General features: G+C 44.5%; 3 protein-coding genes across 3 annotated transcripts in view; all 3 read left to right on the forward strand.

Moving 5' to 3' along the window:
- The window catches only part of LOC309564355 (uncharacterized protein), a gene marked incomplete at its 3' end in the record, with an annotated part of 715,072 nt that overhangs the window by 267,563 nt on the left and 433,109 nt on the right, over positions 1 to 14,400 (forward strand).
- Positions 1 to 14,400, forward strand: part of LOC309563353 (uncharacterized protein) — a gene marked incomplete at its 3' end in the record, with an annotated part of 522,832 nt that overhangs the window by 113,319 nt on the left and 395,113 nt on the right. Inside the window, 1 exon segment of the mRNA XM_082267747.1 lies at positions 411 to 508. Within this exon segment, the coding sequence (XP_082123873.1) occupies positions 411 to 508 (98 nt within the window).
- On the forward strand, positions 3,886 to 5,442 carry LOC309562749 (uncharacterized protein). The gene has a single exon (XM_082267038.1). It carries the CDS (start codon positions 4,019 to 4,021, stop codon positions 5,372 to 5,374), a length of 1,356 nt encoding a protein of 451 aa, XP_082123164.1. The 5' UTR covers positions 3,886 to 4,018; the 3' UTR covers positions 5,375 to 5,442.

The raw sequence follows: 14,400 nt of genomic DNA on the forward strand, positions 1-14,400 counted from the left end.
GCAAAAGAAGAAGGGCATATCAAGACCATATGAGTTCCTTTATCCTTCATTACATACCACCCGAGTGCAGGAGAATTTTTTGTTTGGTCATCCGAGGCATAAGCCTGTGTAGCATTCAACCCTATTTATACTACATTGTGCAGTTTATGATTTTTACTAGATATATTTTATGTGTTTTATGTTGACTTTTGGCAGTTTCAAGTTCATAAACTACTGAAAATTTTAAGTGCACTGAGGTGGAAGTAGTCAGAAGGACGCAAGGACATCATGATGGAGAACTTTCCGGCCCTCACATCACCGGGTAACAGGAGACATTAATTTCTTGTATTGAGGATCCCCCTAGATACACACATCCTCTGATATAAAGACATAGAAACAATGTATTCAGTCAGTGTGTGTGTTTCCTACAGATGGATCCAGTAATAGAAATCCCCCAGAGAGATGTCCCCGTCCTCTGTATTCCCGGGACTCCACACAGGAACATCAGGAGATCCCTCAGGAGGATCAGGTAGGTTGAGTTTAATTTCAACTAATTCAGTAAATGGTTTTAACAAACACCTGATGGGTCCTTGTAATATCTGTATTATTTTCTATTTTTAAGAGTGAAAGTCTGAATAAGATTAAATCTGAAGTGAAAGAAGAAGCTGAAGAGCAATTTGTGAGGGGAGATCTATGTAAGGAGGAGGAAGACCCCCCAGAGATCAACGCAGGTGAGTGATAAACAGTAAATCCAGAGAAGAGTCTCAGATTCACCCTGTTCAGTCACTGCAACAATCTCTTATTTTTTTTTTTATGGCACCCAAACAAAAAATCCTGCAAAAAAAAGCTTAGTGCCAAAAAAGGTACATGAGCTACTCTGGCACCAAACGCGTTGCGTCCCTCAGGCGTGAATGCACTCTAAATCCAGAAAAGACTCTCAGATTCACCTTGTTCAGTCACTACAACAATCTCTTATTTTTTGTTTTATGGCACCCCAAACAAAAAATCCTGCAAAAAAAAGCTTAGTGCCAAAAAAGGTACATGAGCTACTCTGGCACCAAACGCGTTGCGTCCCTCAGGCGTGAATGCACTCTAAATCCAGAAAAGACTCTCAGATTCACCTTGTTCAGTCACTACAACAATCTCTTATTTTTTGTTTTATGGCACCCCAAACAAAAAATCCTGCAAAAAAAAGCTTAGTGCCAAAAAAGGTACATGAGCTACTCTGGCACCAAACTCGTTGCGTCCCTCAGGCGTGAATGCACTCTAAATCCAGAAAAGAGTCTCAGATTCACCTTGTTCAGTCACTACAACAATCTCTTATTTTTTTTTTTTTTTTAAGGCATCCCAAACAAAAAATCCTGCAAAAAAAAGCTTAGTGCCAAAAAAGGTACATGAGCTACTCTGGCACCAAACGCGTTGCGTCCCTCAGGCGTGAATGCACTCTAAATCCAGAAAAGACTCTCAGATTCTCCTTGTTCAGTCACTACAACAATCTCTTCTTCTCCCCCCTCCTCTGTCAGTAGGCAGTAATGGGGGGACAGTATGTGCCCAGTGGGGGAGTCAGGAGCCATCAGCCTCCATTAGACTCCGGCTCTCCTCCTCACATCATGTCATTGTGTGTTACCAGCCAAGAGAGGTGACCAGTCTCCCCCCACACACACTCTCTGGGGTCTCTCATACATCTCAGTACAGGGGGCTTCACTCTCATCTTTATTCACGGACTCCAAAGTTAGTAATGCCAAAATCAAGAAGGAGGAAGAATGTGTAAGGATTAAAGATGCAGATTCTCGTAGAGAAATCAGCATAGGTAAGTAGAGACATAGGGGTTAATTTACTGCAACTGGAGAGTGTACAATCTGGTGCAGCTGTGTATGGTAGCCAATCAGCTTCTAACTTCAGCTTTGACAAAAAAAAAAACCTGGAAGCTGATTGGTTTCTATGTGCCAGATTTTGCACTCTACAGTTTTAGTAAATCAACCCCATTAAATCAGAAACAACTAAAAAATAATAACATCTACAGAGTGGTAAACCTGAGACAGTTTCCAGAAGAGATTTGTAATTAAGGCTATGTAAAGTTATTAATTATTTTCCCTGAATGTTAAAATATAACTAGAGGCAAAACTATTTTTTTTAGTATTGGATAGAGTGGAGGGGGATTAGAGCCCCTGTCAGATTTTACTGCTGTCTGTGCCCCCATTGGGGAGATTCGCCCTCTCTATTTGTCCTGTTTACCATTATCATTAAAAGAAAAGAAACCCTAAATTTTGGGTTGTCCCCAGAAAAATAATAGGGAGGAAATCTTCCAATACGGGAAACTAGTTCTGGTGACCTGGGGGCCCCCAAGAGATTCCCTTAAATATTTCTGGACCAGAAATGGACTATATATATATATATATATATATATATATATATATAGCAGAGACCCTAGAGAATAAAATGAAGATCGTTGTAATATTTTTTATCACACCGTATTTGTGCAGCTGTCTTACGAACGCAATTTTTGGATGAAATAAAAAATATAATATATATATATTTTTTTTTTGTGTTTTTATATATAATATAAAAATACACTTTTTTGAATTATAAAAAGAAGAAAACAGTAAAATTAGCCCAATTTTTTTCTATAATGTGAAAGATAATTTTACGCTGAGTAAATTAATACCCAACATGTCATGCTTCAAAATTGCGCACGCTCTGCAACAAATATTGGTACTTAAAAATCCCCATAGGCGACATTTTAAAAATTTCTACAGGTTACCAGCTTATCTTGCTCTAACGATCGCGGCGATACCTCACATGTGTGGCTGTAGGCGCAACTTCGCTTGCTTTCGCTTCTGTGTTCGAGCTAATGGGGACGGCGCGCTTAAATTTTTTTTTCCTATTTATTTTATCTTTTATTTTTACACTGTTTTGATCACCTTTATTCCTATTATAAGGAATGTAAACTTTCCTTGTAATATAAATAAGCATGACAGGACCTCTTTAATGTGAGATCTGGGGTCAAAAAGACCTCACATCTCACATCTACACTAAAAAAGAAAAAAAGAAAATATTTTTTTTTTCATGATAAAAAAAATGGGCTCTTTAAATCTGTTGCTAGGAAGTGACGTATGACGTCGCTCCGGTCCTCCAAGGCCATAGAGTCGAGTGAGGGCCATCTTGCCCTCACTAGACTTCCTGCCTGAGGGGACAGCGGACCGGATCGTTTTCCCCGCTACTGACGGGTCCGGAGTGCATCAAAAATGACCTGGAATTTGTGGGGGGGAGGGGGGGTTGGGAAAACGAAACCGCCGCTGGGACCACCCTTATGTTAAATCGGACCGCCCGCCATTTGAAAAAAAATACCGGGGTTATGGCAGCTATCTTCCACCATAATCCCGGGTATTTAACATCAAAGTACCAACGTAAATACACAGTGGGCGGTCTGTAAGTGGTTAACTAGCTGGGATTTCTGCTCACTTCCTGTTTGGCTATGGGACAGGAAGTGAAGGTAAATCTCCCCAATGGGACAGAGATGGCAAGAAATAAACTGACAGGGGTTATAACCCTCCCTTACTCTATTCAAAATGAAAAAAAATTTAACTGCAACACTTAAATTTCACGATACTAATACAATCAGACATCTAAATAACGCCCTGCTATTTTATTACACATGCTTTTTCACTTTTTATTTTATGCAGATGGACAAGTATGCACATATAATATAGTAAAGCTTCCCCTTATCTCAACAAATGGTGAAAAAGATGAAGATCTCACATCCAACTCTTCAGAAGAAAACCCCATTACCCGAAACCTCCAGCCAACACCTCACTCTACAGAGTCTTCTACTGTCAGCTTTACCAACACCGATCAAATAGCTCATAGAGAGGCGGAAACTTTCCCTTGTTCTGAATGCGGCAAATGTTTTCATCAGAAAACTCATCTTGCTTCACACCAAAGGTCTCATTCAGGGAAGGAATCTCACGCTTGTTCTGAGTGCGGAACATGCTTTTCCTCCAGAAAAGTTCTTGCTGAACATCAGAGAACTCACAGCGGAATGAAGCAATTTTCGTGTCCTGAATGCGGGAAAACTTTTACTTCGAAATGGTCTCTTATGAGACACCAAAGAGTTCACACGGGAGAGAAGCCGTATTCATGTTCGGAATGTGGGAAGTGTTTTTCCCTGATGGACCATCTTATTAATCACGAGCGAACGCACACTGGAGAGAAGCCGTTTTCATGTCCTGAATGTGGGAAACGCTTTACACAGAAATCGGGTGCACTAAGGCATCTGAGAAATCACACTGGACTAAAGCCGTTTTTATGTTCTGAATGTGGGAAGTGTTTTCCCAGGAAAGGAGCCCTAATCACACATCAGCATGTGCATTCCGTAGAGAAGCCGTATTCCTGTTCAGAGTGCGGGAAATGTTTCCCCACCTCGTCTCATCTGATCCATCACGAAAAGACTCACATGTCTGAAAAGCCATTTAACTGTTCTGAATGCGGGAAGTCCTATGTTCAGAGAGGGCATCTTACTTTACACCTAAGATCTCACACGGGGGAAAAGCCGTTTCCATGCCCCGAGTGCGGGAAATGTTTTCCCCAGAAAGACAGTCTTGTTAAACACCAGAGATGTCACACAGGAGACAGGCCATATTCCTGCACTGAATGTGGGAAATGTTTTTCCAGCAAACAAAGTCTTAAATCCCACCAGTCGGCTCACACAGGGGTGAAGCCATTTTCATGTTCGGAATGTGGGGGAAGTTTTTCCCGGAAAGGAGCCCTGATCAGGCATCAACGTGTGCACACAGGAGAGAAGCCATATTCCTGTTCGAAGTGCCGCAAATGTTTTGTGACCAGAGCTCATCTTATCTATCACGAGAGGTCTCACATGTCTGAAAAGCCGTTTTGCTGTTCTGAATGTGGAAAGTCCTTCACTCAGAGGGGGAGCCTTATTTCACACCAGAGATGTCACACGGGGGAAAAGCCGTTTTCATGCTCTGAGTGCGGGAAATGTTTTCCTCACAAAGACACTCTTATTAAACACCAGAGATGTCACACGGGGGAAAAGCCCTTTTCATGCCAGGAATGTGGAAAATGTTTTCCCCAGAAGAATTATCTTATTAGACACCAGAGAAGTCACACAGGAGAAAAGCCATTTTCCTGCACTGAATGCGGGAGATGTTTTTCCACCATACAAAATCTTATTTCACACAAGAGAATTCACACTGGACTGAAGCCATATTCATGCTCGGAATGTGGGAGATGTTTTTCCTGGAAAAAAGCTCTGATCAGGCATCAGCGTTTGCACTCGGGAGAGAGTCTCCAAGTCTCCTCTTCTCTATCTCAAGAAGGCCCACATGACTTGTCAACCTACTTTATTGAAACACCAAAAGTTGAGGGACTGGACTGAGTTGATGTTGAACTGGTCACCTTTAGCAACATCTTGCCAATGTTTAATAAAGATTTAATTATATTGTTTGTGTGTGTGTACACAATTTCCTAACCGTACATCCCAGGAGAGTTATTTCTTAGACTATTTGCGTGACTGGACAATGTTAAATAGCAATTGATGTGTCTGGAGTCAGGGTCAGAGGCCAGTAGCTTTCACAGTGGAGAGGCTCCCACCGACAAGCAGGATAAGTATACAAACAGGTCACCCTGGTAGATGACGCAGGCTCACTCGAGGTGCGGGGTCTAATACCAAACAGTATTTGCCAGAGGATCGCCCCACCAGGAGGTGTGCAAGTAGCAGATATAGCAGGTAGGGATCAAGCAGAAGCATAGTCAGTAAACAAGACAAAGGTATGTAAGAAGCAGTTGCAGGTTGGGATCAAGCAGAAGCATAATGAGGAACAAGCTAAAGGTCGGTAACAGGTGGTTGCAGAGATACGGACAGCAGCAGGAGTTATAAGAGCAAGATATTGGCTGGACGGAGCACAATAATCTGGCAAACAGGAAGTACAAGGGCATGTCTTAAATAGGAAGTTCACGGGAGAAGCAAAAAGTTCAAGGTTCAAGAAAAGCAAGGCAGGATTGTAAGAGATCAGACAGGGAGCTGTCCAACACCTCAGATGGCCAGCAAGAAGAGTTACTGTCAGACACAGCAAAGGTCCAAGGTTCAGATTTGTTTTTTCTTGCTAGTGTCTTTTGGTGCGGGACCTGTCTCTCTGCTAAGAAAGATTTCTCCTGAGATGCAGAAAATCTTTCAGGATTGCATTTAACTGCTAATGCCCCGTACACCGATAATTGTACGACAAAACTCGCTTTCGACCTCGCTTTCGCACGAGAATCTAATCGTTAGTACACTGCTTTCGACAGCCGATCACGACAACAAAATCCGAAAGGACAAACAGGAAAACTTCTGTTGCGACAATCGTTTCATCAGTACACTATGCGTCTGCTAAAAATCGATCGACAAAGACCGCGCATGCTCAGAAACACTAAAATAGCATGGAAAAAGCCTGGCTGCCATTGTTTTTGTTTTGCACCATCTGATATGTAACTAAGCAACCATGAAGCTTTTCCCGAATGGTACAACAAAAATCATACCGTTTGTACGCATTGTTGAATTTGATGTTAGTATCATGCAACAAAATGCGAGTGAGGTGCTGTAAAGGTCCAGGGCTGTGGTCTGCTGTAGCAACGACTAGACCCTGCATGGTAGTATGACTGGGATGAGGTGAAGACTGAGCCTTTTAGTTCTGCTGTGTATTATGTAAGTTGCCTCCATTATGGTGAGTCCCCAAATACTGATTCCCTGCCTCCAGGCTGTGGAGGAACCTTTGGCATGGTCAGCAGATTTGCCTGCTGTGCCTGGGAGCTGTATGCCCAGACCAACTGGTGCTGGAGGGCGCCATTGTGCTGTACTGCTCTATGGTCTTTTGGTGCTGGACGAGCATGTGCCACCCAGGCTAGGGTGCAAGAGAGCTGTTAGTTCAGTGCACACCCTTTTTTGGTAAACTGTTACTTGTGAACTGACTTTTCTTAGAGAACACACAGCCCAGCACACAGCACCTTCTCTCTTCTTCACTCTCACTATTCCACTGGCTCAAAAGGAACAGTCTAGCGTTTTTGTTTTTTAGGGATTTATTCTAACATTGAACTTGGATGTGGTAAAGGGAGCATTGGATACCCCAAAAAGGAAACAAACTGGTGAACCAAACACTTTGAGGATTCCTCCTCTATCTTGCTGAGCTGCACAAAATGTCCCACTAAGGCCCCTTTCACACATACAGTCCGTTCAGTTCATCAGTTCAGTCACGTCAAATGTATCAGTTTTTCATCCGTTTTTCGTCAGTTGTCATCCGTTTTTCGTCAGTTGTTATCCGTTTTTGTTGTTATCCGTTTTTCATCCGTTGTCATCCGTTGTCATCAGTTGACATCCGTTTTTCATCCGTTGTCATCAGTTGACATCCGTTGTCATCCGTTTTTCATCCATTGTCATCCGTTTTTCGTCCGATCCGTTTTTTTGACGGATGAAAAATACGGCATTCATCCATTCAAAAAAACGGACATTGACAGAAGTGGATAAAAACGGATGTTAAATGATGATCATCAGTTGTCATCCGTTTTTACATAGAGATGCATTGATGTCTGTTTTTCATCCGTCAACGGATGGATGAAAAACGGACAAACGGACAGCATGTGTGAAAGGGGCCTAATGCTAACAGGTGACTTTTCCCAAAAGACCAAAGTCTGCACACAGTCATGGGCGTCCGCAGAACTTTTTTCAGGGGGGGCAACATTTTAAGGTCACCCATGCTCCATCATTTTTCAACAATGTCATTATACTTATTTTGAGCATTTATTTTTACAGAGCAAACAGCAGCATTTATTTTTAAAGCATTTGTTAACCTAAAAAAAAAAATATCCTGTTCCCTTAAAGCATGTTATACAGTGCTTTGCTGTTTAATTTGGCCCCTTCTATCACCTAAAATACTTGGCTGATCCTGCCTGGCTATGTCCTACCCTCTGTAAACTGACCACGGTATACCATGGCGGCTGAGCCCTGACACTGTGGTCAGTTTACGTGCCTCCGTCATCCTGTGTGCACCTGTGTCTGTGTTTTGTAAAAATAAGCCATTCTTTACAAATTTTCAGAACGCCACTCGCCGCTCACGTGACCCAACACCTCTCTCCTCCTCTCCCCCTCCTCCCCCCCCCCCTCACATCAGTGAGGAATCTTCGGCCCCGCCCGCTGCAGGCAGCTGTCAGACGGGGAGAAGAGAGAGCTGACGGGTCACGTGAGTGGCGCTTGACCCTCTGAAAACTGGTAAAGAACGGCTTATTTTTGTAAAACACAGACACCGGGGTACACAGGATTAATAAACAGACCAGACAGGATGGTATAAAGTGGCTTAAAGCGGAGTTCCAGCCTTTTCTGTGTTTATTAAAAGTCAGCAGCTACAAAAAGTGTAGCTGCTGACTTTTAATAAACACAGATTCACCTGTCCCACGGTCCAGTGATGCGGCTGCCCGAAGCCCCGATCCTCTCCCTCTGGTCTCGGTGTCGCCAGCATCACTGGTGTGGGCACCCGGCTGTGACAGTTTGCTGCTTCACAGCCGGGTACGCACTGCGCATGCGTGAGTTGCGCTGCGCTTCTTGATTGGCTGGCAATCTTCTTTGCAGAGAGGGAGGGGGAGAGGAGAACTTCTGCTCAGAGCGCCGTGGCGCTCCGAGCGGAAGTGGGAGCGGGTACTTGTCAAAACTAGGTACCCGCTCCCCCCCCCAAAAAAAATGACATGCCAAATGTGGTATGTCAGGGGGTTAGGATTACCAAAAGCGGAAGGTCCATTTTTGGGTGGAACTCCGCTTTAACAATCATTTGAAAGGGGAACTTGAGGTTCCAGGGGGGGGCATTTGCCCCCCCTTGCCCCTACCTGCGGATGCCCATGCACACAGTCACTAACTTCCATCACCGGGGTCATCTAGTCACCCCGCCACAGGATCATCGATTGCCTCCTTCTTATATTCACTATATATATAGGCTGGTCAATCTATTTTTCCTCCCACTACAACTCTAGAATCCTCTAGAATTCAGGGGGGAGCAATCAGAGCAACAACAAGAGTACTGCTCACCGACTTCGTGCATTACCACTTATTAAAATCCAAAAAAGCGGTTGGATGGTAATGTACAAGGTCAGTGCGCCCTTCTCTTGTTGTTTTTCAGTATATTTGGATACCCTTGGTCCTCAGGGGGCAGCAAGTCCCTAGGTGGTTATACCAAAGACCACACAAGACCACTCACCTTCCCACATACCACTTGAACGCAGGAAAGATACTGTTTTGGAAGCAATCAGAGCAACAGCCTGTGGGACACTGAGCAGGCCTCAACAAACAACCCCTGCTCCACTGATTACAGAGCAGTCAACTAAATGTATCTGCACTAATCTATGAGGGTGCTATAGCAGATTAGAAGTTACTAGGGACTAAGATGCAGAGTAAATTTTCAAGCTGGTTGGAGGATCTCCCCATCATCTCTGATTCTGTCTTCTTGTTTTCTGCACCAAGATGGATGCTACATCGTGATCATCCTCAGGGGCCCCTGCAAATGGGGGCTAAAGAGCACTAAGGGGGCTAAAGAGCACTGAAGGGGGGGTTAATAGCACTGGGGGGGTTATTAGCACTGGGGGGGGGTTATTAGCACGGGGGGCTAAAGAGCACTGAGGGGGGCCAGCAAAGGAAGTTGTATAGGAGGGGGATGGAGCAGCTGCATATAGATGAATTGAACTTTCCATATTCCTACTGCAGCCCCTGAGAGGAGGAGTAGCAAGCATTCACCGACAGCAGGAGGAATATGGAAAGTTCAATTCATCTATATGCAGCTGTCCCATCCCATCCCCCTCCTATCCAGCACACAAAACGAGACTCCTCCGGCACTCTCACTGACCTTCTTCCTGCAGCTGCCTTCTTCACACGGAGATGCAGGCGGCCCGGCGGACACTGGCCTGACACCCCCAGTGCAGCAATGCGGGCGGCCCGGCAGACACCTCCCGAGTGCGGCCTGACAACCCCCAATGCGGCGATGCGGGCGGACACTGGCCTGACACCCCCCAGTGCGGCGATCCGGGTGGCCCGGCTGACGACCCCTAGTGCGCCCCCCTCCCCGCTGGTACGCCCCTGGGAGCGGGACAGTAAGTGCACTATTTTTTGGTTTCAGGTTTAGGCAGATCAATCCGCCGCAGGGTTCCTAACCTGTCACGGTCTCTTCAAATTGAAGAGGCCAGTGACCAGGCTTCAGCTGTGCAGCGTGCTGCGGATAATTAATCCGCTTAAACACGAAACAGAGAAAATAGTCCACTTACTGTCCCCCGCTCCCACAGAATACAGGGGGCCCAGAGACATATATTTTCTAAATTAAATAGTTGCACAGAATTCCATTACTTTTCCAAAACTTAGTGGGGTTTACTCATATTCCATAACTTTTCCAGGCCTGGAAAGGGTCATGTGAAAATCCCATGATTTTTCCAGGATTTTCATGACCGTACGAACCCTGGATCTTGCTTGAGTTCTTAAAGAATTTTGTTTGATTAAAAATTAACTCAATACAAATATATGTCAGTCAAATTGTTCTTAGGTTGGAGGCACTGTGATTCGATTGGTTTGGATGACTACATTAATCGTTCAGGCATTCCCTAACACACCATAGCATATTTGCACAGTAAATGTTTTATACACAGTGTACTGCTATGTTGTATTGGACAGCAGATTATATCACTTTGAAAATAGAGGAACAGTGTAATTATGCAGCTAATCTTATATGGGAATATCAATATTGGTATTGCTGCAATGAATTCTAGTATTACTGATGGTGGTTTGCTGGATGGAAAATGATTTATAAATATTAGTAGGAAGAAAGTGAAAGTGAAAGTATAAAAAGTAAGTGTGGACAAATCCATTCAGTATGCTTTTATCTTGATTGGATAAAGTGGAGCATCTATCCGGATCAGTTGGATACAGCGGCTGTACCCAACTGAAAGTTGTTAAATGATTACATTCACTGGAGAGTGTGCCAAGGACTATATGTCCCCCAACTAAAGTAGCTCATTATATAAAAATAGTAAAAAAAGAAGTAAACATATATTTATTGCTATTTTTTATTAGATATCTGTTGTGCATTTAGCTAAATTATATTCCACATCGGATGATTTCCAATTCCAGCTTCAACTTTTTTCTAATTACACAAGTTGTTGTTTCCCAAGATGGCAAGGTGACTCCATAATGCATCTTTTACTTCTTCCTCTTTAGCATTCTCATTACTTTCTTCATTTTCTACTTCATCTGCATCTCACCTAGGAGAAGACGCAATTATAGTTAATCAAAGCAACATTGATTTATACACAAAGACTGTATTTTACTGGGACCAAATAAGTGTATTTTTAGGCCACATTTGGCGCTTTTCCACTGCATGGAACCGAACGGTTTGGCTCGCTTTTGTGTTTTTCCACTGCTGGTACCGCATGGTACGGTGTAGGAACGGTTCAGTACGGTACGGCGGCGCTTTTCCACTGCATGGAACCGAACGGTATGGCTCTCAAAAACAGTACCACCTTGATTGTGGTTCCAAGAGGTACCATACCCGGTACCATATCCCACAATCCTTTGCATGCAGTCACTACTAGCCACTGATTGGTCAGAGAATCCCACCCACCCCGTTGTTATCCCACCCACTTAACTTTAGTACTACTTTAGTGGAAAAGCAAACCATACCGTACCGTACCGAGGCTTGTGCCACCCAGGCTAGGGTGCAAGAGAGCTGTTAGTTCAGTGCACACCCTTTTTTGGTAAACTGTTACTTGTGAACTGACTTTTCTTAGAGAACACACAGCCCAGCACACAGCACCTTCTCTCTTCTTCACTCTCACTATTCCACTGGCTCAAAAGGAACAGTCTAGCGTTTTTGTTTTTTAGGGATTTATTCTAACATTGAACTTGGATGTGGTAAAGGGAGCATTGGATACCCCAAAAAGGAAACAAACTGGTGAACCAAACACTTTGAGGATTCCTCCTCTATCTTGCTGAGCTGCACAAAATGTCCCACTAAGGCCCCTTTCACACATACAGTCCGTTCAGTTCATCAGTTCAGTCACGTCAAATGTATCAGTTTTTCATCCGTTTTTCGTCAGTTGTCATCCGTTTTTCGTCAGTTGTTATCCGTTTTTGTTGTTATCCGTTTTTCATCCGTTGTCATCCGTTGTCATCAGTTGACATCCGTTTTTCATCCGTTGTCATCAGTTGACATCCGTTGTCATCCGTTTTTCATCCATTGTCATCCGTTTTTCGTCCGATCCGTTTTTTTGACGGATGAAAAATACGGCATTCATCCATTCAAAAAAACGGACATTGACAGAAGTGGATAAAAACGGATGTTAAATGATGATCATCAGTTGTCATCCGTTTTTACATAGAGATGCATTGATGTCTGTTTTTCATCCGTCAACGGATGGATGAAAAACGGACAAACGGACAGCATGTGTGAAAGGGGCCTAATGCTAACAGGTGACTTTTCCCAAAAGACCAAAGTCTGCACACAGTCATGGGCGTCCGCAGAACTTTTTTCAGGGGGGGCAACATTTTAAGGTCACCCATGCTCCATCATTTTTCAACAATGTCATTATACTTATTTTGAGCATTTATTTTTACAGAGCAAACAGCAGCATTTATTTTTAAAGCATTTGTTAACCTAAAAAAAAAAATATCCTGTTCCCTTAAAGCATGTTATACAGTGCTTTGCTGTTTAATTTGGCCCCTTCTATCACCTAAAATACTTGGCTGATCCTGCCTGGCTATGTCCTACCCTCTGTAAACTGACCACGGTATACCATGGCGGCTGAGCCCTGACACTGTGGTCAGTTTACGTGCCTCCGTCATCCTGTGTGCACCTGTGTCTGTGTTTTGTAAAAATAAGCCATTCTTTACAAATTTTCAGAACGCCACTCGCCGCTCACGTGACCCAACACCTCTCTCCTCCTCTCCCCCTCCTCCCCCCCCCCTCACATCAGTGAGGAATCTTCGGCCCCGCCCGCTGCAGGCAGCTGTCAGACGGGGAGAAGAGAGAGCTGACGGGTCACGTGAGTGGCGCTTGACCCTCTGAAAACTGGTAAAGAACGGCTTATTTTTGTAAAACACAGACACCGGGGTACACAGGATTAATAAACAGACCAGACAGGATGGTATAAAGTGGCTTAAAGCGGAGTTCCAGCCTTTTCTGTGTTTATTAAAAGTCAGCAGCTACAAAAAGTGTAGCTGCTGACTTTTAATAAACACAGATTCACCTGTCCCACGGTCCAGTGATGCGGCTGCCCGAAGCCCCGATCCTCTCCCTCTGGTCTCGGTGTCGCCAGCATCACTGGTGTGGGCACCCGGCTGTGACAGTTTGCTGCTTCACAGCCGGGTACGCACTGCGCATGCGTGAGTTGCGCTGCGCTTCTTGATTGGCTGGCAATCTTCTTTGCAGAGAGGGAGGGGGAGAGGAGAACTTCTGCTCAGAGCGCCGTGGCGCTCCGAGCGGAAGTGGGAGCGGGTACTTGTCAAAACTAGGTACCCGCTCCCCCCCCCCAAAAAAAATGACATGCCAAATGTGGTATGTCAGGGGGTTAGGATTACCAAAAGCGGAAGGTCCATTTTTGGGTGGAACTCCGCTTTAACAATCATTTGAAAGGGGAACTTGAGGTTCCAGGGGGGGGCATCTGCCCCCCCTTGCCCCTACCTGCGGATGCCCATGCACACAGTCACTAACTTCCATCACCGGGGTCATCTAGTCACCCCGCCACAGGATCATCGATTGCCTCCTTCTTATATTCACTATATATATAGGCTGGTCAATCTATTTTTCCTCCCACTACAACTCTAGAATCCTCTAGAATTCAGGGGGGAGCAATCAGAGCAACAACAAGAGTACTGCTCACCGACTTCGTGCATTACCACTTATTAAAATCCAAAAAAGCGGTTGGATGGTAATGTACAAGGTCAGTGCGCCCTTCTCTTGTTGTTTTTCAGTATATTTGGATACCCTTGGTCCTCAGGGGGCAGCAAGTCCCTAGGTGGTTATACCAAAGACCACACAAGACCACTCACCTTCCCACATACCACTTGAACGCAGGAAAGATACTGTTTTGGAAGCAATCAGAGCAACAGCCTGTGGGACACTGAGCAGGCCTCAACAAACAACCCCTGCTCCACTGATTACAGAGCAGTCAACTAAATGTATCTGCACTAATCTATGAGGGTGCTATAGCAGATTAGAAGTTACTAGGGACTAAGATGCAGAGTAAATTTTCAAGCTGGTTGGAGGATCTCCCCATCATCTCTGATTCTGTCTTCTTGTTTTCTGCACCAAGATGGATGCTACATCGTGATCATCCTCAGGGGCCCCTGCAAATGGGGGCTAAAGAGCACTAAGGGGGCTAAAGAGCACTGAAGGGGGGGTTAATAGC

Source organism: Pelophylax lessonae, assembly GCF_965119305.1.
Source record: "Pelophylax lessonae genome assembly, chromosome: 9".
Lineage (NCBI taxonomy): Eukaryota > Metazoa > Chordata > Amphibia > Anura > Ranidae > Pelophylax > Pelophylax lessonae.

Bases quoted from the DNA above. Each gene is read 5' to 3' on its own strand.
- LOC309562749 (XM_082267038.1), top strand. From the start codon at position 4,019: ATGAAGCAATTTTCGTGTCCTGAATGCGGGAAAACTTTTACTTCGAAA.